This window comes from Eptatretus burgeri, chromosome 6, assembly GCF_056783735.1.
Source record: "Eptatretus burgeri isolate ZD-2024b chromosome 6, Ebu_testis_v1, whole genome shotgun sequence".
Taxonomy (NCBI): domain Eukaryota; kingdom Metazoa; phylum Chordata; class Myxini; order Myxiniformes; family Myxinidae; genus Eptatretus; species Eptatretus burgeri.
This window is the reverse complement of record NC_140966.1, coordinates 113,844,561-113,865,462: the sequence shown is the minus strand read 5'-3', so window position 1 is coordinate 113,865,462 and position 20,902 is coordinate 113,844,561. Positions and strand designations below refer to the sequence as shown.

The 20,902-nt window shown below is 43.6% G+C and overlaps 2 protein-coding genes across 6 annotated transcripts in view; one reads left to right on the top strand and one right to left on the bottom strand.

The window, feature by feature from the left end:
* LOC147025659 (CMRF35-like molecule 5) overlaps positions 1-12,401 on the top strand; it is a 59,341-nt gene extending 46,940 nt beyond the window's left edge. For 3 of the 5 annotated variants that reach the window (XM_085886877.1, XM_085886879.1, XM_085886880.1), the window contains one exon: positions 1,146-12,401. In XM_085886877.1, the coding sequence (XP_085743003.1) occupies positions 1,146-1,161 (16 nt within the window). In that variant the 3' untranslated portion in view covers positions 1,162-12,401. The remainder of the gene's footprint in view (positions 1-1,145) is intronic. The other 2 variants (XR_015059628.1, XM_085886878.1) reach the window with 2 other exon arrangements.
* Positions 5,763-8,216, bottom strand: LOC147025660 (uncharacterized). The gene has a single exon (XM_085886873.1). The coding sequence runs from the start codon at positions 8,214-8,216 to the stop codon at positions 5,763-5,765; it is 2,454 nt and encodes an 817-aa protein (XP_085742999.1).
* Positions 12,402-20,902: the final 8,501 nt, after the last annotated feature.

Below are 20,902 nucleotides of genomic sequence, written 5' to 3'. Positions count from 1 at the left end.
TGTTAGTACGTGTCTAGCCCCCACTACCATTCCAGTTGTGATTCTTTTTCTCGGGGAGCCAGGTCCCATGAGCAGACGTTTTCCCCAAGCAGTTGAGCAAAGGACTCATGTTTGGGAGTGAAGATTTCTCCCTTTTGCTCACTGCTCGGGGAGGAAAGATAGGTCTTCTGCAAGCAGACCCTCACTTATGCCCATGGCAGCAGCTGCCTCCCCCCTACACACAGGAGGAGGAGGGGGGGGACAAATAAGTGGGAGGTCGGGGAGAAAAAGTCAACATCCTTGAAGCCCAGCACGCCGAACGAAACCTCCCGACCAAAAGTCTCACTGGCTGGAATGGCTCCATATTTACCAAACCGAAAGTGTACACAATTGTGACGCCTGCTCGACATATCAGGATTCGGGAGAGGGTGGCGACAACACTATGGATGAAAGCGGGATAGTGAAGGAGGGTGGTGGTAGCGAAGTGGAGCGTGAGGCTCCCCTTCTGCCTGGTGGGTGTGGCCTTCCAGACAGGAGGAAGGCTGGGGAAAAGGAGGAATAGAAAAGATGAATGAAAATGCAGGACAATCAAGACAAAAAGGAAAAGAGAAACACAGATGAGATGGGGAGCTAAAAAGCACACAAAACAAACACAACAAGGCCAACAGGAAGCTCAAGGCAAAAACTCGTCAGCAAGTTTCTTTCTTGCTGACATGCTGGCCACAAGTATCGGCAACCAGACCTTCACATCATTTTTATGCATGATTCTAAGCATGCTGGGATGATATTTGCTTAATTAACACATGGGCCACACTTGTGTGGAAGCCGTTGCTTCGTGCCCCTCATTTACCCAGGTGTTTCCATTTTTCTGTCCATTACCTGTATCTCTGCCAGGCTGAACAGTTACATTTTGTATTCCACTGATGGGCCAGATTCAGATCTTCACCAAAACCAAATTTGTTTGTCCTTGGCACGTACCCAACCTGCAATGTTGCTTGACCAAGTGGATGTGATCAAGCTTAATTAAATAAGTCTTTTGAAAAAAATGAATTTATCGCTAAATGTATTCCTTGTCTCATCTAATTTCTTAACTCTTTGATGCCAATGTGAGCAAACAGTAAGTGTTGTGTTTTTCTCTGTCTTCCCCAACCCTTTCTCCGAACCAGGAAGGCCTTCAGGTAATTCCACTGATGAGGAACTGGTTGCATAATACCACTCTGCCCCCCCCCCCCAAAAAGCCGTGCATCCCATCACTCTCATCTGGCTGTCCCTTCTACTTACACATGCATGTGGATGTTAAAAAATCTCTTGCAATCTGACATTTCCCAGGATACCTTACATTTCATGGCTGAACGAACTGGAATCACTTTCATTTAAATTTCCTGAGGGTTGTTTGCATGTAAATTAATGTAACTGGGACCATCTGGAAGAGGGGTGGCGGGAGACTAGAGAATACGAAAAGTAACAGCGATGGACCGTTGCTGCTGCTGCTACTGCGTCAGTACTCTGTACATAAGGTGGATTGGTTGGACAGGTGGAGCAGTTCTTGGGATTTCTGTTTGTATTATTGTTGCTTTCATCCTTTCATACATGTATATTCACAAATGTTTGTATTTTTAAAACTTTTTGTGTGTGTTTTTCACATCACCTCTAAGCTGTCTAGCTTGGATTGGAATCCCACCGCAGCTATAAACTGTCCTGGTGTTTCACGGGAGGATGATTAATCAATGTGATGGCCGTTAAACTGAGCATCCTGTCTGCTGACATTAGTTGGTGTCCTTCATGAAGAGTCGGCGAGTTGTCTTCGGCACCCTCAACATATTGCAAATTTCTGCTCGAACCTACTTCGTCGAACATCAGCCCTGGCCAGTCTGTTCGTGAAAGACTTGGGTGAAAACCTTCCACAGCCAACCCTACGAGGTGGGAATAATTGTACCTTTTAAGACTCACCATGTAGAGTGTTTTACTCTTAATTGGCACAATCAGAATACATCAAACAATAACCCCAAACAAATACGAGTTCTATTCTCCAATCCATGAGGAAGACGGTTTAATAAAGGTAACTGCTGTGACGTGCCAGTACACAAATGAACATTCTTTCTCCGCAGTATTTATTTTATTTTTGGCCAAAAGGAAGTGCAGATGGATGTGACAGCTGGCATGGCCTTTCATTATGAAAGTTAAATTTCAACATGATGCCACATTCAGACTATAAGGCCAATTATTGCTTCGTGAGTAGATTGTACCTTTTGAACGGAAAGCAAAATTGCAGTGACAATCTGAAACAAAAGGTTTTTTTTGTTTGTTTTGATATCAAATATATAAAGCTCTTTCTAACCACTGACTGACTGACCAAAATAAAAACCCAAATCCATTGTGACCACACTCTGCACAGAGCGTCAGTGCTGCCGAAGCAGTCTCTTGGGCTATTGGGAGCAATCCTCGACGGGTCACTACTCCGACACAAGATACTTGAATGGCTCAATCATCCCAGCAAGCTGATACTCATTTTGCTGACCTCAGAAGGATGACAGGCTGTCAACCCCACCTGGTATTAATTCAACAGCCAAGCAATATTAGAACTGGGGACCCTTAGATCACAAGCCCACCACCTGAACCATTAAGCCAACACCAGGCAAACTGACTGATTGACTGATATTAAAGATCGGTGCTTTCCGGGTGACGTAGAAAGCTGAAATTTTGCGTGCCGATGGACATCGAAGCCAGGACACCAGTGAAAATCACAACCGTCAGACAACATCCATCAATGAAAATATAAATAATAATTTTTAAAAAATGCAGTTGAGACGATGGGGAAGCATGGTAATTTTTTGTGCCAATGGACTTCGAAGCCAGTAAACCAGGAAAAATCACAGAACCGTCGGAAAGCATCCGTAAATGAAAAATCAAATGCAGTTGAGCGACCTGACACAAATGGGAAACACAGTTCGTATGCTTGCACATAGTCCGGTGGTTGGGCCAGGGAACCTTGCAATGTTTGGTAACATTCATGTTTTCAATTTTTTTTGATAGATCTTAGGGTCGAGATGAAATTTAGGCTGAGTGGCCACTTGTCACTGTCTTGGCTTTTTCAGAATCCAAGATGGCCACCATACACAATCAAACTATAACTTCGGCTGCAACTCCTGTTCTAAGTACAGTAACATGAGGAAATTGGTGTCTAACTATATGTTTTAGTTACCAAGGAAGTGGATTATGATGTTATTGGATAATTTGGTAGCCATCTTGATGGCATAAATCCAATATGGCCACCAAAATTACCTGTAAAAATGCCAAAATCGCACGCAATCTAATGTAATCGGTTGTAAATGCAGTTGAGTTAAGTTTCTGTACATATGTGTGCTTTGTGAAGCATAGACATGTATATTATGATTCTGAAGTCATTCGCAAATTTATAAGCAATATTTATTTTGATAGCAATATCGATTTCAAGCAAAATATAAGAACAAAATGTAATTAGAATCGGACAATATTTATTGTATAATTCTCTCAGACATGACATTCACGTGACTCAAAAGTCGACATACATTTAAAGTATATGATACTCCCATTAATAATATTGATAATAATGATAATAATAATACAATAATTTGGCAGCTTCACATTGCTCAATGTTTCAACGCTATGTCAATACAAATTATACTATAAAAAATTAAGCAAAATTAACACCCCACTGGACAAAATATCTTGTATCTCGGAACTATTCATCGTCCTCATCCTCGACATTCATTGCTCGGTCATTTGTCTCATCGCTGTCATCAAGGATGTCGGCATGATCTGTTGCACTCTCATTGATGTTGAATGGATTGGAACAGGCAGTACCACCACCACAGGTGCAGAACATTGTGCACGGAAGTTGGCGCCCCATACATCCACATCTCCCACCTCTACATGCTTGCTCAGATGTGCAGCCACATCTGACCAGCTTCAGAATGTGCTCCGGGGCATAGGGTACCCCGTCCTCCATATTCCGAGGGAAGAGACACTTGTTAGTGTCATCAGCTTCCCATCCGTGTTCCACTGCAGCGAGAGTTGGTGGATCCCCACTCAGGGCACTGTACCAGTGAGCGACTTGATGGTGTGCTCTTCGAACGTTCTGCTCAAACGCTTCTGTAGTTGGGGACAAACTACACAGCTTAGGTGCTGCTGTTGATTTTCCAGTCTTCTGCGCCCATAGTTTCTGGCGGATCTTGGTCATCGAAGAGGTGGGAGTTGTAATGCCATAGCACGCACCCATGAAAGCTGTTGCTTGTTCGGTGACTTCAACGATATTTGCCAAAGGTTTACCAAGTTGATCCAGAGAGTAGCCTTTTCGAGCGGCCGCGATTGCTTTTGTTTTCCCAATTCCATAAGTCGCAGCAACTGAATCACAACCAGTCAAAGCATGAAGCGCTAAGAGCTCGGGTACGATTGCTGAATGTTTAAGAGCGGTTTCCTTCACATCAATGCAAGACCGACCAATGATTGGAGACTGCATAGTTATTGAAGACTGGAGCTTCTCGCTCAAGTAGTAGTACACAAGTAACGCAAACACATCCGTGTCATCACACACCACCCGCACCCGTGATTCTGTATGGTATTTTGCCAAATGGATGGCCTGTTGTGTCAGGAGGATGTCAGCTTCTTCATGTGTTGATGCTAGGTCTAGACGAGGCGACTTATGACCCTTCGATACCTGCGTAGGTGTGTCGTTTTCCCCAGTAACCACCAACTGGTGGTCCTGTGTCGCTTGCTGCAGGAAGTTGTGATCACTCAGGATTGATTTGCAAATCAGTGTGTTGAGTTGTTTTTTTATTGGCTGAGTTCTTGAGTACTGCGGCCCAAGCCGGCAGTGGAGTTTTCCGTTCGAGCTGATGGACCCGGGTAGCGCTGGCTCGAGCTGATCTGGTGCTGCTTTTTGTAGAGTAGTCATAATAACGATCAAAACACAGGTGGACATCAGCTTCAAGCAGCCGCGTGTTGACCCAGACCTTGAACACCGAAATGAACGTGTCAACGGTTCCTTGGGATGGCCATTCTAATGTCCACAAAAGAGCGGAAACATCAATCACCATAGATGTTGGCCTTGTGATAAGGCGTTGTGAAACTTCGACTTGGAGGTTCTTTTTCAGTGTGGATTTTCCCGTTGCCACTCGCATCTGGCCATCAGCTTGAAACATCGAGGGCGGATATGCAGTTAGCTCTGTGGAGAGGACTTGTTCCAGATCGAGATCGCGCTCGCTCACGAGAAGGCCAATCACCCGAGCGTGTATAGCCTCTTGATCCATGATGGGATTATCATCGATTGTTAGACGTTTCTTCTTTGCGGCGAAGGTTGTCACCTGTTTTGCGAGTGAGCTGTAAAAGCCCTCTGGCCATAATGCTTCGGACTGGATCAGCTGATCAGCTCCAATCTCCACTGCCTTGTCAACATTAACATTCCGTTGAGCTAGTTGACCATTTGAGATGTTGAGCAGACATCCTGCATCGTGGGTAGCTGGATCCAATGGGTCAATGCATGACTCTAGAGTAGCCTTCAGTGATTTACGATCATTGCCATCTCGACGAATGCAACTGGTAGATTCCTCCTTGTGGTTAAGCTGTACCTTCTCGTCAGCTCCAGACATCTTCTTAAGGTCACCAGTCAGGGTCATGGTCGCATCCATACTGTACACCCATGTCGCTATCGTTTGAGGATTTTCTGTGTTGCCAATGATGCCACCCGGCCCATGCCCCTTCCTCATCCAGTTCATTTCAATAAACATGTCGCTCCACTGTCCGTTTTAGACACCAGCAGTGTGGTGTAGTGACTGCTCTCCTCTGCAGAACTTGTCCAGAATATCTGGTCCCAACCAAGTCATGGAGCGTATGTAGTAGAGGCCATACCTTGCATAGTTGTACTTGTGGGCTGCGAACATGTATGGCAGCATTGATTCTGCTGTTTTGATGTGGAGTGGCCAGTCGCCTTCATGCATCGCCCGACAAAACATCATCATTAGAAATGTGGGTTTGATGACGTTGTACACCCACAGCTTTGTGGTACGACTTTGAGTGGCGATCTCATCAAGTAGTTTTTCCAAATCATCCATGCTGGTCAGGTGTAGATTCTCCCACACAAACACTGGTCGAAGCAGCTCCTCTGTGAGCAATCTCAGTGCCCGAACATTCTGTGGATATTTCTTTCCTTGCAACATCTTATCGACGGAGCCGAAGGACGTCATCAGAATCTCTTTCAGGCCGCTGTCTGCCATGAGAGTGCCAACGCAACCCACGAAATCCATGAGGAAATGCATCCCACCAAGAATCACCACCATGTTGGTGAGCAGATCTGGTTGATGAAATGTGATGTCAACGGCGATCTTATATATGGCCTGATCGCAGGTGAGAACGAGAATATCCTGGTTGGATGCTCGGGTGACTTCGAATCCTCGGGTGATGGAAGTTAGGACAGTAGTTGGGTCCCCTGGCTTCATGTTTATGAGTGGAAGATATACCACAGCTGTCTTGGGTGCTGGGGTCATTCCTGACTCATGGCAGTGACGTGTATTGTACCCGTTGTACTCAGGAGTGTTTGCTTCAAAGAGCACGTCTTTGATGAAGTTAAAGTCTAAATCTTTGGCTCTGCCAATTGAGATTGTTGTGGCTTGTACAAAGTCGTCTGACATGGCAAATCGGTTTGTAGCAGTAAATGGCATAGGAGGTTTCTTCGGTCCTGTATACTCAACGACTCGTGTCTCCCATGGGATAGGGTGCTTCATTTCTTCTTTCGTTAGGCGAGGGATCGATGTATCCAAACCTTCAAGGTGGTCAAGTTCGGTCTTCCACTGAGCTGCCAGCATTGCCATGTAATGACATTCGAGGCGGCAGTTTTGGGAACTGATCACAGCATCAAAGTTATCAATGATGATTTGCACAAGTCCGCCCAGTCTGGCATCTCTGAGTCCGGCTAACTGCTGTGCTTTTGATGATTGAACACCCGCTGACCTTCTGAATCGTCGAACCTCATCGGAGGAACAAGAAACATTATACTTGTACAGTTCTGTGATGATCATCTTATGGTCACCAAGAAGTACACCTATGGCTATCTGTAATGGTGTCGGTTGAGACGTTACCACTGAGCTCACGATATTACCCACCTTGATGGATTGTAGTGAATTGTGGAAAGTAGGCTTGATAGCTGATAGTAGTTTCACCAACGTCTCACTAATACACTCTGAGGCTGATTCTCGATCAATGTGCTTAGTGTAGGATTTGAAGTCTTTCTTAGCTGCCTTGGTCTCCTTCATGATCTGCTTGCCAACTTTCCGGATACATTCATCCATGTCGCCATTCTGATCATCATCCACAAGCCTGAGATTTGTGGCAACATGCTTCCTGAACACTAGTAACGTTGCCACTCCAGGGGAATGTAATGCCAACATATCTTCAGCGAAATGTTGGATGACGTTCTTAACAAGGACACGTCTGGACATGACAGATCCACCCTTGTCTGCGTATACTGCTTCAACATCGAGCGAATTCCAAACTTTTGAGCGATCATAACCGACTACTTTGACAGTTTCAGCGAAAGCTTGGTCATCAGCAGTACCTTTGCTATTGATCGTGGTAGTTCTCTGAGCATCACGATGGAAACTCATATTGCAACAGCGGTGATACATTGCATCTGCAGCGTGCAAATCTGATGGTGCTCCGATGATACGGTCACGGACTATTCTACCCAGTTCATCTCCACGTTTATCACAAAGGTCAAGTAGGTACTGCTTGTACGTCTCCCCATCAGCCATCTTGTCTGTGGTTACTCTCGACGCAGGGACTCTGTACTGTTGTGGCACCTTGGGATCATACTCATTCGGTAATATGCAAGGAGTTATGTCATGGCAGAACAAACAGTGCTTCTGAAAGTCAAAAACATCACCACCGGTACTCAAACGCAATCGCTTGGAACCAGCGTTGGAGTCATCATCTGTCTCTTCCTCTGGCATACGCTTGGCCAACTTATTGAGAGTGGAAGGAGATACATATTTGGATACACAATTTTTGTGACATCTAACAGTAGATGATCCATCAGATAGTTCTTTTCGTAGTCTGATATCATCTTGCCGAAGATTACTAGCTTCCAATATTGTGCTGATTCGTGAAGACTGCATCAACTTCCCAACCCCACAGTTGTAAACTGTCTTGAAGAAGCATTCCTCGGCATCCTTGCTGTCTCCTGCTTCAGCCATATCATTACTCATATCAGAACCTACAACAAAAACAAAGATCGTTAAAAGTTATCGATATATTGGTGTATTTCACATTGGAAGCACCATGATATTTACGTCTTGAGTAGGTGGCTTCTAAACGGCATCATTACTTCACAATCAGATTATATAACATGTCAAGCACATGTGTAACCAGCAGGATCATTGTTCAACTGCATTCACAATCGATTATGTTAGTTTTTAGTGTGATTTCTTTGTGATTTTGGCATTTTCAGGTATTTTTGGCGGCCATATTGGATTTGTGCTTCCAAGATGGCCAGCAAATGACCCAATAACATCATAATCCACTTCCTTGGTCTCTAAAACATAGATTTAGACACCAATATCATCCTTTTGCTGTACTTGGAACAGGATTTACAACCTAATTTATATTTTGATTGTATTTGGTGGCCATCTTGGATTCTGCAAAAGCCAAGGCAGTGACAAGTGGCCACTCACCCTAAAATTGATCTCGACACCAATATCGATCAAAATAAGCCAAAAAACGATTGTTACCAAACATTGCAAGGTTCACTAGAAATATGCTGCTCTGCCACCGGACTAACAATGTGTAATCAAAATAAAGACCAATTACTGCACCGTTGTCCCAAGAAGGAAGCCATACATAACAATACACACACACACACACACACACACACACACACACACACACACACACACACACGTGAAGCACACCCCGCTAGTGTATATATACATATATATTTTTTATAGTTGGGTAGTGATTACGGCACACAAAGTTTTTGGTTACGGGGGAATAGGAGGACAGCCATTTGCTTGCTTCACCTCCCTGTTCTGCGGGTTCAGTTCCTTGGGAAGTCAAATTTTGCCGATTGTTCCTTTTTTGGTTTGTTCCATCAAATGTACTGAATTGAGGAGCATTCCATCTATTGACAAATATTTCAATCTGGATTTCCTTTCTGATGGTGAAGACATGGGTCTGTTTATACAAACGCACTGTTGGCAAATCATGTGGTAAGGAATTTTTAAAACTGCTCTTTCATAAATTTGCAACCATCTTCTGTATTTCAACAAATTGGGCTTCATATGACTGGATACATTAATTTAATTCAATGAATTATTTTAATACAATAATTGAATATAAAAATATCTTTGAAATAAATGGTTATTTTGGAGAAATATGCAGGAAACTTTGTCTTGATGAACTTTGTGGACTGTAATATCATTAGCCCGCGCACACGACATGAAGAACGCAGTCAAGCAACTGTCTATCTGTCCAGAAACGTCAGTTTATGATCTCGGAACGACTTATTCAAATTTAATATTTTGAACACGGATGGGAAAACAAACTGACTAATTAACCATACTTTGGCTCTGAATTTGACCTGATCACACATGCGTGGAGAGAAGTGGGATAATTTCACTCTGTCTGTCTGTCTGACAGTCAAACAAAATTGAAAATCATTCCAAACAGGAAACACTTTTTAAGGACGTCATAAAGGACACAAACCACAGGCACGTATAACTAATGTAACGTGTTAGATAGGGTGATACAATCACATTATAAAAACAAACAATCAAATTTCCATCCATCCATTAGGACCATACTCTGTGCAAAGTGTTGGTGCTGCCTTAGCAGTCTCCTTGGCTATTGGGAGCAATCCTGGATGGGTCGCCACTCCGACACAGTATACCAGCAAGCTGGCTTCAACAGCTCATAGGGAATGTCATTTTTTATGACATCATAGGTGTCTTCCTTATGACGTCATAATTGCATTTATAGAATGCTACATCTGATCAGTATGAAAAATTTTGAGGGTAATCGAGGGATAAAATGGTCCACAGAAAATTTTTTGATGACTTCATCGGTCATGTGATTCGGTAGGCATATTGTTAAAAAAAACAAAAATTCAAAAATCTTCTCTTAAGTGGCTGAACAGATAGAGGCAACTTTACATGTATGACCGCCTATCCATGAGGAACAAAAGGTTGACCCATATGATTGTCTTGGGTAACATGATTTGGCAGCCATATTGGACTTACCTTCAAACCTATAAAAAAAAATCTTCTTCTCCAGCACGGCTGAACAAATTGAGGGGAAACTTCACACAAATGTTCTCCAAGCCGTGGGTGTACAAGTTTGTTAAGGAATAACTGATAGGTTACATGGTTTGGCAGCCATATTAGTTTGAAGAAAAATATTAAATAATGTTTTCTCTGGAACAGCTTGATCAATCGAAATGAAGCTTCACAATTATGATCAAGTAGTGATGGGGCATACACGTTTTAAATTTCAACTTCATCGGATGCATGGTCTGGCAGCCAGAATGTTTTTTTTTTTTTTTTTCATCTGGGTTCTTTTTAAAAAATTTATGTATTTGTTAATGTTTTTTATGTTTGAAATAGCCTCACTTGGCTGTGCCTGGATGGGTTTGAGGGTAGAGGAGCAGCAGCTGAAATGTGAATTCTATCCAGGTTCCTCCTGATGACTTCATCTTTGCTTTTTGCTTGTTCGGGTTCCTTTTGATTACTCCAATGAAGGACTGACTGTACCTATTTGGTCTTCCATTTGATTTGAATTGAATTTATTTTAATCCCATTCTAAATTCAGTTGAATAATAATAAATGTCATGGGTCTGGGTCAGGTGTCTGATCAAAGCGAGACGTCTTGGTACCCGATCATCACCACCAGCAGTTATAAAGTGTCAGTTCTAATTATGACTCTAATTACGTAACACACCAGCACACAAACACCACACAAAACAAGTCCTGGCAGGGGTCTGCAATCACTGATTGCTCTTTTTCTTGTTTGTATTGTTTGAAAATAAATGTTTGTATCATGTCATTGTTTGTTTTGGATAATGTGATTGTTTGGATAATGTGTTTGTTTGGATAATGTGTTTGTTTTTTGTATAATTTGTTTGTTTGCTTTTTTATAATGTGATTGTATAATGTGATTGTTTGTTTGTATAGGTTGTTTGTTTGTGTCATGTAATGTGTTTGTTTGTTTGTATAATGTGATTGTTTGTTTGTTTGTATAATGTGATTGCTTGTTTGTTAGTATAATATAATGTGATTGTGTAATGTAATGTGGTTGTATAATGTGATTGCTTGTTTGTTTGGATAATGTGATTGTTTGTTTGTATAATATAATGTGATTGTGTTAATGTAATGTGTTTGTTTGGATCATGTGTTTGCTTGTATGATGTGATTGTTTGTATAATATAATGTGATTGTTTGTTTGTATAATATGATGTGATTGTAATAGTTTGTTTATTTGTTTGTGTAATGTGTTTGTTTGTTTGTATAATTTAATGTGATTGTTTATACAAGTGGAACCTCCATAGTTTATAATTAAAAGTTCCCAAACTCTGAGGTCGTAACAACCAAGAAGTTTCAATGTTTTGGCTTTTTTCTTGAATAGTCAAGCACAAGGAATCAAACTTGTGTATTGTGATTGTTATTATTGTTTTTATTTTTGTACATAGCACATGGCTGTGGGTCACAACATTTGCTGGGGTTGCAGCGATGTTGCTGATGCAGTGACCCGTGCAGGTGAATGCAGGAATTTAAATGTTGAGGGTGCCAGCGATAATTCACCTCCGCTTTGCGAAGGACGCCGTGGGATCTTTACCATCCACCAACTAATGTCGGCAGATAGGACGCCCAGTTTAAGATTCATCTGAGGGACGGCACTCACATTGATGGATCATCCTGCATGTGAAACACCGAATTAACAGTTTATAGCTGGTTCAGGATTCAAACCCACACTGGCCAGCTTAGAGGTGAGTGTGTACACTTTTTGTCGTCAATGACGATCATGTCGGGCATTGTTAATATAATTTGCTGTTAAAATGTCATGATCACATAGTGCTTTACTGTTTGAGAGTAAGTGCCAAAATGTGAGCTGGTTATTTTGTTTTTTCAGTTAATAAATGTCGAACTCTCTCTGTACGTGTGTTCTGATTGCAGTTTGCTTTGGATAGATGGGATAGATTGGGATTGATGCACGTGAACCCTGTACTGTGTTGTTAGAAACAGAAACCTCATCAAGTTATGTTTTGCGGAGTGACCAAAGAGTGGTACCAGAGATGTAGGTCAAATTATTGAAATGTTTGTGTTTCAATTTTGTTCAAATACCAGTTTTATGTCTGCTTTGGCATTTTGAAGAATCAGCACTTATTAAATTTTTTCTCTTTCTGTTTTAGTTTACTCTTCTTTGGGGATGTTTGACAGGGAATTCATCTAGTTGTCTTTTTGCTTGGAGTTTTTTTTTTACATTTGTAATTGACTTCTGTGTGACGGCGAGCACCTAAAATCACATGGTCGAAGGAAAGGAATAACCTTGACATCATATTTCCAAAGGTCTCCTCCCCCATTGGACGGGTTAAAGCACTCCTACCTGGAAAGGATTTCTAGATTTGCGATGGTCATGTGAGAACCACAAGTGGAAGCCAAAACTACATTCAAAATTGAGTAAAAACTTTCTTCCAACAATAAAAAAATAAAAATCCTTATTGTTGCTGAAATACAAATTTCATTTGGAATGAAAAGAAAAGTTAATTTGCAAAGTATGAACATTCCTGAAAAGCTTCCTTGAATGCTTCCAAGATAACAAGAAAATCAATGAGTTGTGTGATTAGTACAGCACACATGCACACACGTACACACTTTCATATGCAGCCTTGTGGCTGCTGGTTGTATCATCTGTTGGGGACGCAGCTATGCGCTATTACCAGTGCACTGGTGCTCATTTTACCAACCTTTGAAGGATGACAGGTAGAGTCAACCCAACCTGGTGTTAATTCAGCAGCCAACGGCTCAAACTCAGGACCCTAGGAACCCAAGCCAGCCACCTTCACCGCAAAGCCAACGCCAGCCTCATGTGATTAGTTATTTTCTTTGTTGAGTCTGAAAGGTCAATTGTAATTAAAATCCACTCATTGTGATTGGAAATCTACCATTCTGATGCATTTAACAAAACTTCTTATTCCTTTGCTTGTGTGTATTAGTGAGTGAGCGTTCATTCATTCCTTTTGGCCATGCTTGAACAATGCATGCTCTTCCTCTTCATTTATATAAGTGAGAGTTTAAATAAATTAACAGGTGCATGACATTTGAGCTCCTGCTCACAGCCCTTCCACCTGACATTTCTACTTGAACTCTGACCCTAAATACCTCTCTAATGCTGCACTCTCAAATTAAATCTAGTGCAACCTTCCATTTCCATCCAAACAAGGAATTTGATTTGAGGCAAAAGAGCTCCCTCCTTATAGGTGGTGAACATGTATGTGCTATGTGATGTTACATGGATACCTCAATGTTGTTAGTTATTATCGGGATGCAAAATAAAGTCACATGGATGGATGCTCAGGCTTGATGGGCCGAATGGCCTACTCCTGCATTGAAATTATGTCTAATTAATGAACAGCAGTGGACAGGTTTACCAACCTTGGTTGTAGCTTGTCCCAGACACTCCACATTGATGATGAAATTAAGACCGGATTTGCAACAGCAAGCTTCATTGGGTACACCTTGTGTCAATGTGTGGAAACGAGCAGGTTTGGTGGACAGTACAGTACACATATAAACATGAGGTGGGAGTGGAGGGAGGTATATAGCCAGAGGTATTCCTGGGGGTGTGGTGGAGAGAGGGCAGTGCATGGTGAGTGAGGAATTGAGTGTTTGATGAAGAGAGCAACTTCTCCGCCAGGACGAGGCTCAGGTCTGTCATACCGGAGGAGGGAGTAACCAGGGAGAGATATTTGGGAGTCAGAGACGTCTTGAGGGAGGAAAGTTTCTGTTTTGCAGATTATGTCAGGTTTGTCATTGGCAAACTGTATGGAAAGATGTCAAGTTTGAGTGAAGGTCCCGGATATTTGAGGTCCACACTGTTAAGGAAGAGGGACGGGAGGAGGTTTTGGGTGCAGGGGATGGGAGGGAGGACAAGGGAGTAGGGGGCAGATAAGGAGAGTCATTGAAAGAGTGTGGGGGATTTCAAAAGAGCGAGGAAAGAGGGGCAGATGAGGAGGAGAAAAGGCTCGGTGGTGATAGGTTGAGGTACCGTGGGGAGTAATAAGAGAGGGAGCAGAGGGCAGTTGAATATTGGAGGGTGGAATGATGAGATGGATGTGAGAGGGTGGGGGAAGGAGCCAGCTTTGTGGATGTGAGCAGGGGGGGGGCAACTTTGAGAAGGGTAAGTGAGGGTAAAGATTGGAGGGAGAAGGGTGAGTGGGGAGAGTTAAGGGAGAAAGGTGAGGGGGAGGGGAGACGATGAGAGCAGGCACGGCCAAGGTGCAGGAGGGCGATGGGATGGATGAGACTTGGTGGAGGTATGGTAAAGAAGAGAGCGGGCAGGGGGAGGTACAAGATTTGATGGGTTGTGAGGAGGGCTAGATGTGCTGAAAGGATTGAAGGAGCATGTTTGTGATGTGATCACACGCTGATTGAGAGTGCGAGATATCTGTTCGGTTAGAATGGAGCCCACAGATGTTAGAACACCACACACACTTTGGGACAAAAGAGGAGGAGCTGATACTGAAGCATTAGACAGTGAAGAGGTGCCAAGAGCGGGGGCAAGATGGGAGGGGTAACGAGAGGGGATAACAGGTGAGGGGTTAGGAGGAGGTAGATTTAAGGAGGAGGGATGAATTGGCACTGAAGTTGGAAAAAAAAAAGGACGATTGATGGAAACACGAACATGAATTACAAACTGGGATTTTAAAATGTTTAATTCAGAGATGCGGTTAATGACATTACGTGAGGGATGCAATTAAGGAGAATGAAGAGAATGGAGAAAAGAAACGTTGTAACAGTGGGACTTTTTGGACATGGGATGAAGGAAAGGTCCAATTGAAAACAGCCATTTGATGTAGAAGAAGAAGAGCAGTGGATTATGATACAATTCCGAGAACCACACGTGTGAACGAGGAAGTTGTAACATTTTAAGAGACCGTTTCTTGTATATTTTTTAAAGATTAGGTCAGGGAAAGGGTTGAAGAAAAATCGTGAAGGTGTCTGGTAAATGTGGGTTGGCAAAAGTAAATGGCTGATCGGCAGAAGGAGGAAGAAGAGTCGGTACAGGAAGTGACGTGTTACGTAGGGGACAACATGAGGTAAAAGGATTTTTTGTTGTCTTTTTATATATATCTATATATATTTTAAGACATGAAACAGAGGGTATAGTTGAGGGGGATAGAAGCAGGGTTGAGATAAAAGTGGAGAAAATTAAAACTGGTGGTAATAAGGAGCAAATACAATAAATACGGTCGTGCACACAAACGGGAAGAAGGGTAGGCCTCAAGGAAACCCGACATGAAAATATGTCGAAAACTCAACAATGAGCACAAGTTTCAACACAAGACCGAACGAGAAACACACAGCCCTCACCTCGTCATGAAAAGAAGGTGTTTTTAGAATCTGAAGTGTTGGACACGACTCCAGATTTACCTGATCAGGTCTCGATGAGTCATTGATATGAGGCCCTGGATGTGCATGCACTATCTCCAAAAAAGGTTAAAATCCAAACTACCTCAAATCCTTGTGCAAATGATGACGAGTTCAGTCGAGACGTGACTGAGCAAGAAAAGGATCAAAATTCGAGCCGACATCGTCCCTACTTACCCAATGATGATCTTTCAACCCCAATAGTCACTGTGCCAGAATGCCTGAGCACAATGATAGTCTTGAAGAAGAATCTCAAATTGCTCAACATATCGCAGAATCTCCCCCCATCCCCACCACATTACTCAAGGTTCCATTAAAGGCTCCCCCTCAACCTGTTTCTACAGAAACAGTGCAGGCTGACACCTGCACACCACAGATTACTCCGGTGTCCCAGGAGCCAGCGATCAGAATTACTGCGATTAAACCAAACATCCCGCGCATCCGAGACATCTTGTCTGGCGCATTACGACAAGCGGTCGACCATCTCATCACGGGAGATCACCTCGTCTTGACGTCATCACCTCGTATGCGCTCTACTGAGTGCCCTTCGAATTATTTTAGTTTTTCAATATTTATTTTTGTCTAAGTTGTCCTTTTTGCCTTCCAAAGGCAGTTCGAGAAAATTTTCTCATTTTCCAAGTCAAGCTGGCAAGTTTATATGACCAGAAAGTTCAAGTTGAACAATGATTTGTACAGGACTGATTTTTAAGGCATTTTGTGAAATAATTTTGGTCATTTTCAGGCATTTTGTGAAAGCCGAATTAAACTTGAATTTTACTGTTGCTCTCATTCCAGTCTGTGAGTGTTTTGAGAAGCTTTGGTGTGTAAATGATGATTTCTGTAGAGTATCTGAGGGCCGCTTGATACTACTCACTTTCTCCATTTTACTTTCCTCTTGTGCTTACTTTATTCGCTGACTTTATCCTCTCTCTCCCACTCTCTCTCCCCTCCCCTCCTCGTCTCCCCTCCTTCTTCCTCCCACCTCCCACTCTCCTCCCTCCCTCTCCCCGCCGTCTTCCTCCATCTCCCCTCACCCTCCTTTTCCCCTCCTCTCCCTCCTTCTCCCCTCCACCTCCCACCCTCTTCCCTCCTCAACCCTCCACCTCCCACCCTCTTCCCTCCTCAACACTCTCCCTCACTCTCCCTCATTCTCCCTCACACCTCCCTCTGCCCTCCCTCTCCTTCCCTCTGCCCTCCCTCTCCTTCCCTCTGCCCTCCCTCTCCCTTCTCTCTGCTCTCCATCTCCCCTCTCCCCACCCCTCCCTCTCCCCTAACCTCTCTTCCCTCTCTTCCTCCCATATCTTCCCTCTCCCCACCCTTCCCCTCTCTTCAGTCTCCCCTTCCCTCTCCCCCTCCCTTCTCTTCCCTCTCTCCCCTCCCCTCTCTTCACTCTCCCCTGTCCCCTCCCCCTCCTCCCTTTCCCCCTCCCCCTACCCTTCTCCTATCCTTCTCCCTCTCTCACACTCTCTTTTTCTCTTCCCTCTCCCCCTACCTGCTCCCCTCTCTTCCCTCTTTTCCCTCCCCCTCCCCTCCCCTCTCTTCCCTCCCCCTCCTCTCTCTTCCCACTCCCCCTTCCCACCCCTCCCCACTCTTCCCTTTCCCCCTCCCCACTCCTCCCTACCCCATCCATCCTCCCCACTCCCTCTCCCCCCCCCTCTCTTCCCTCTCCCCACTCTTCCCTCTCCCCTCCTCGCTCCCCTCTCTTCCCACCCCCCTCCCCTCTCTTCCCACTCCCCCTCCCCTCTCTCTTTTTTTTTTGTATACCATGTCGAGGCTCGTATGAGAGCAAACACACAACGCACAGCAAGGGGGGGGGGGTGCATGAGACAAGGGTGACGGGATAGGGAAGGACAAAACAGTGAGGAACAGACATTAGGAGATCTGTGGAAGGGGGAGGGATGGGGTGGGGACGTCGGGGTATACAAGATGGACATTACAGGGACTTTCATGGAAGGAAAGCAGGGAATTTGAAGGAGGTGGGTTTGAGGTGGATTAACGGGGGTAGAAAAGATCGAGAATTTGGATGGGGGATGATAAGAGGTGGTGGTGAACAACTGATTTGAAGGCCTGGAGGGAAGAATGGGATTGAACAGAGTGTGGGAGTTTATTCCAAAGGTGGGAAAAAGAGGAATGAAAGAGTGAAGGGGAGCAGTGATTCATGATTTTGGTCGTTTTAGCAGCAGGGGGTTGCTGGCGGACCTTAAGCACCCTGCGAAAATATGGTGGGGACTAATCACAGAGAGAGAGCAGTGGGGGGGGAGACTGGAGAGGAAATGGTAGAAGACAGAAAGACCACTGACCTGCCTGCGGTGAGAGAGTGAGAGGCCCAAAGACTCAGCCTCATCGTGGGAGATCCCAATGATCCTAAATGCCTTGGTTTCCACAGCGTGAAGCCGAGAAAGGTGGGAGGCAGGAGCACCAGCCCAGAGGGGAGAGCAGTACTCCATCCAGTTGCGGACGAAAGCTTTGTATGCAGTCAGGATAGTCTGGTTCACCGTGTCATGCCGTGGGAATTGCGTACCAAAAGCGATTGTATTGTTTAAATGCCATCTATAGGGTATTAATAAACCGAAAAACTTGGGTGGCAATTTTACTTTTGGGAATTTGGGTTTTTCTGGGGCTTAAACGGGGATACCGTCATTTCGCAGTTTATCGCCCGAAATGAAAGCGCGAGTATTGTTATAACTATTTTTATCTTTTAAAATATTAATAGGAAAATTATGAAAAAAATCAGGTGTCTTCCTCATCTCATCATTCATTTATATACTAAATATTTAGTTGATATCCTGAATAATTATTGATGTATTTACAAATATATTATTTGTACATGCGGAGTATGTGAACCACGATATCCGCCTTTGCACGCACCTTTGCATCCACATCTAACTAGTTCAAGTACTACACGTGGTGCTGGCTTTTCGAGACATTGTACTGGTATAAGGTTTTTGTCGTCATTTAGTTTCCATCCATTGCCCTCTGGGAGTAGGTTCTTTGGCCTTGGTTCTTGGTAGGTTTTGTCTCTTTTGGACATCAGGTTGGCACGCTGTCTGTGAGGTTTCAGAGTGCTTCGCGTCGGTGGAAGCTTTTCACCCTCCAAGTTCTTGACATTGAACAGCTCCCATGGAAGATCTGGCAATGTGACGCACAAACTTTTGCTGGAGTATACACTGCAGACGAACGTCTCGACATTGACAACATCAGCTTCAGGAAGACTGTCTGGACATCCAAAGATCTGGAAAGTCTTGATAATCTTGCTGCTTGAAGGTAGTTGCAGGAACTTGGTTATCCACACTTTCTTCGATATACTGAAGAACTTTCCACCCCAATCCGCACCAGTGAAGTTGTGCAGTCCTATCAAAGCCTTTGACTTCTCCGTTCCAATCGCAGTGCTCCTCTCTTTGATGTCAATTGTCCGGAAGAATTTCCCTCTGCCAGTTAACATCTTCAATTGTCCTGGGATGGTGTGGTTGGCAACAAGATCTATCAACAACAAGAACACATCTGTGTCTGGGGACCACACATACATGTCTCGCGTTGATGTTCCTTGTCTTGCTGCATCGATGACATGAAGCGGGATCTGTGTGCCAGCTTCCTCCTGATTGTGAGTGGACATATTCTGACTGATGATGTTGTTTGCATTGGTGTATGCTGATGACCCATACACAACAGCAAGCCCTTTGTTACTCCCAGAGAAATGTTTCGGCAATCGTTTCCCAAGAAATTCTGTGAGCTGGGACTTGGTGTCCACATGAGATAGCAGAAGCTTCATAGGAACATTGCGTATGTTCATCGTGTCTTGTATTATGAACTTGTATTTGTATTATGACTGCATTTACAATTTCAATGTCACACATATGCATGGTGATATAATCATCGACCCCAGTGCAATCAAATCTGAAAGAATAGCATTGGCGTTCAACATTTCGTCAACAATCTCTGTGATGCCACATTTCATTTGCAGCGGCATCACCAACTTCAAGCAACAGTGACAGGTTTGCTCGGACTTTGTCATCACGTGTCTTCGTTTTTATGTCCAGAAAGCGGGTCCCCATCGTATCTGTCAGGACAAGATGCAACTCTCCATCTGTCGGATTATCACAGAGAAACGCACAGGACTTGGTCTTTGGCTCCATTGGGCGACACCTGCGAACACGTCTGACAGAATCCTCATCATGTACCAAGGATGGACGTCCGAGTTTAGCTGGTCGCATTTGTGATTCACGAGATGATGTTTCACAAAATCTCTTTTCGGCTCTCTCCAGCATACCTTTGTGCACCTCGAGTTTGTAACATTCTTTGTGGTAATGGATGTTTTCCGTATCAGATGCAGACAACTTTGACAGATTTTCAGCCAGAGGTGCATCCTGCGTTTCTCCATACTGTGCTCGCTTCTCGGCAAAGTTCTTTATGTTACCAATAGAATCTGATGTAACATTCTGTACAAAGGTGTAGCCCTTCCGCTTGCCTTGATCGCAAATGATGCAGGTGAGCGAGTTCATTGTCACGTCCGTTATAGTTGAATATCAACAGGCCTTGCTTCGAAACGGGTGAACTTCTTCAGAAGTTCATATCTGGAAATGCATAAACATCAATAATTATTTCAGACATCAACTAAATATTTGGTACATAAATGAATGATGATATGAGGAAGACACCTGATTTTTTTTCATAATTTTCCTATTAATATTTTAAGAGATAAAAATAGTAATAACAATAACAATATATATATATATATATATATATATGTATATATATATATATATATATATATATATATATATATATATATGGGGGGTCTAAACGCTTTCATTTCGGGCGATAAACTGCGAAATGACGGTACCCCCATTTAAGCCCCCACAAAAACCCAAATTCCCAAAAAGTAAAATTGCCACCCAAGTTTTTCTGTCTACTAAGACCCTATAGATGCCATTTAAACAATAAAATCGCTTTTGGCACGCAATTCCCACGGGACCACGTTTCAGGTACACGGTGAACCTGACTAGGAGCTCAGGTGGGCCGAGGAAGGACTTTGCACGAGGGAGGATTCCCAGTTGGCAACCGGCGTTGGAGGACAGGTTGGAAATGTGGCTTTTCCAGGAAAGATCACGGAAGATTGTGAGACCCAGAAGCTTGAAAGAAAGGACTTCTTCCAGAGGGTTGTTAAGAAAGTAGATGTGGGGGGGGGGGGGGTCTAAACGGTTCTTTCGAAGAGACATAGTGAGAGTGTGAGATTTGTTCGGATTGAAAGACATGTT

What these genes read in the sequence shown, in the direction of transcription:
- LOC147025660 (XM_085886873.1), bottom strand. Translation starts at nt 8,216, where the DNA reads ATGAGTAATGATATGGCTGAAGCAGGAGACAGCAAGGATGCCGAGGAA.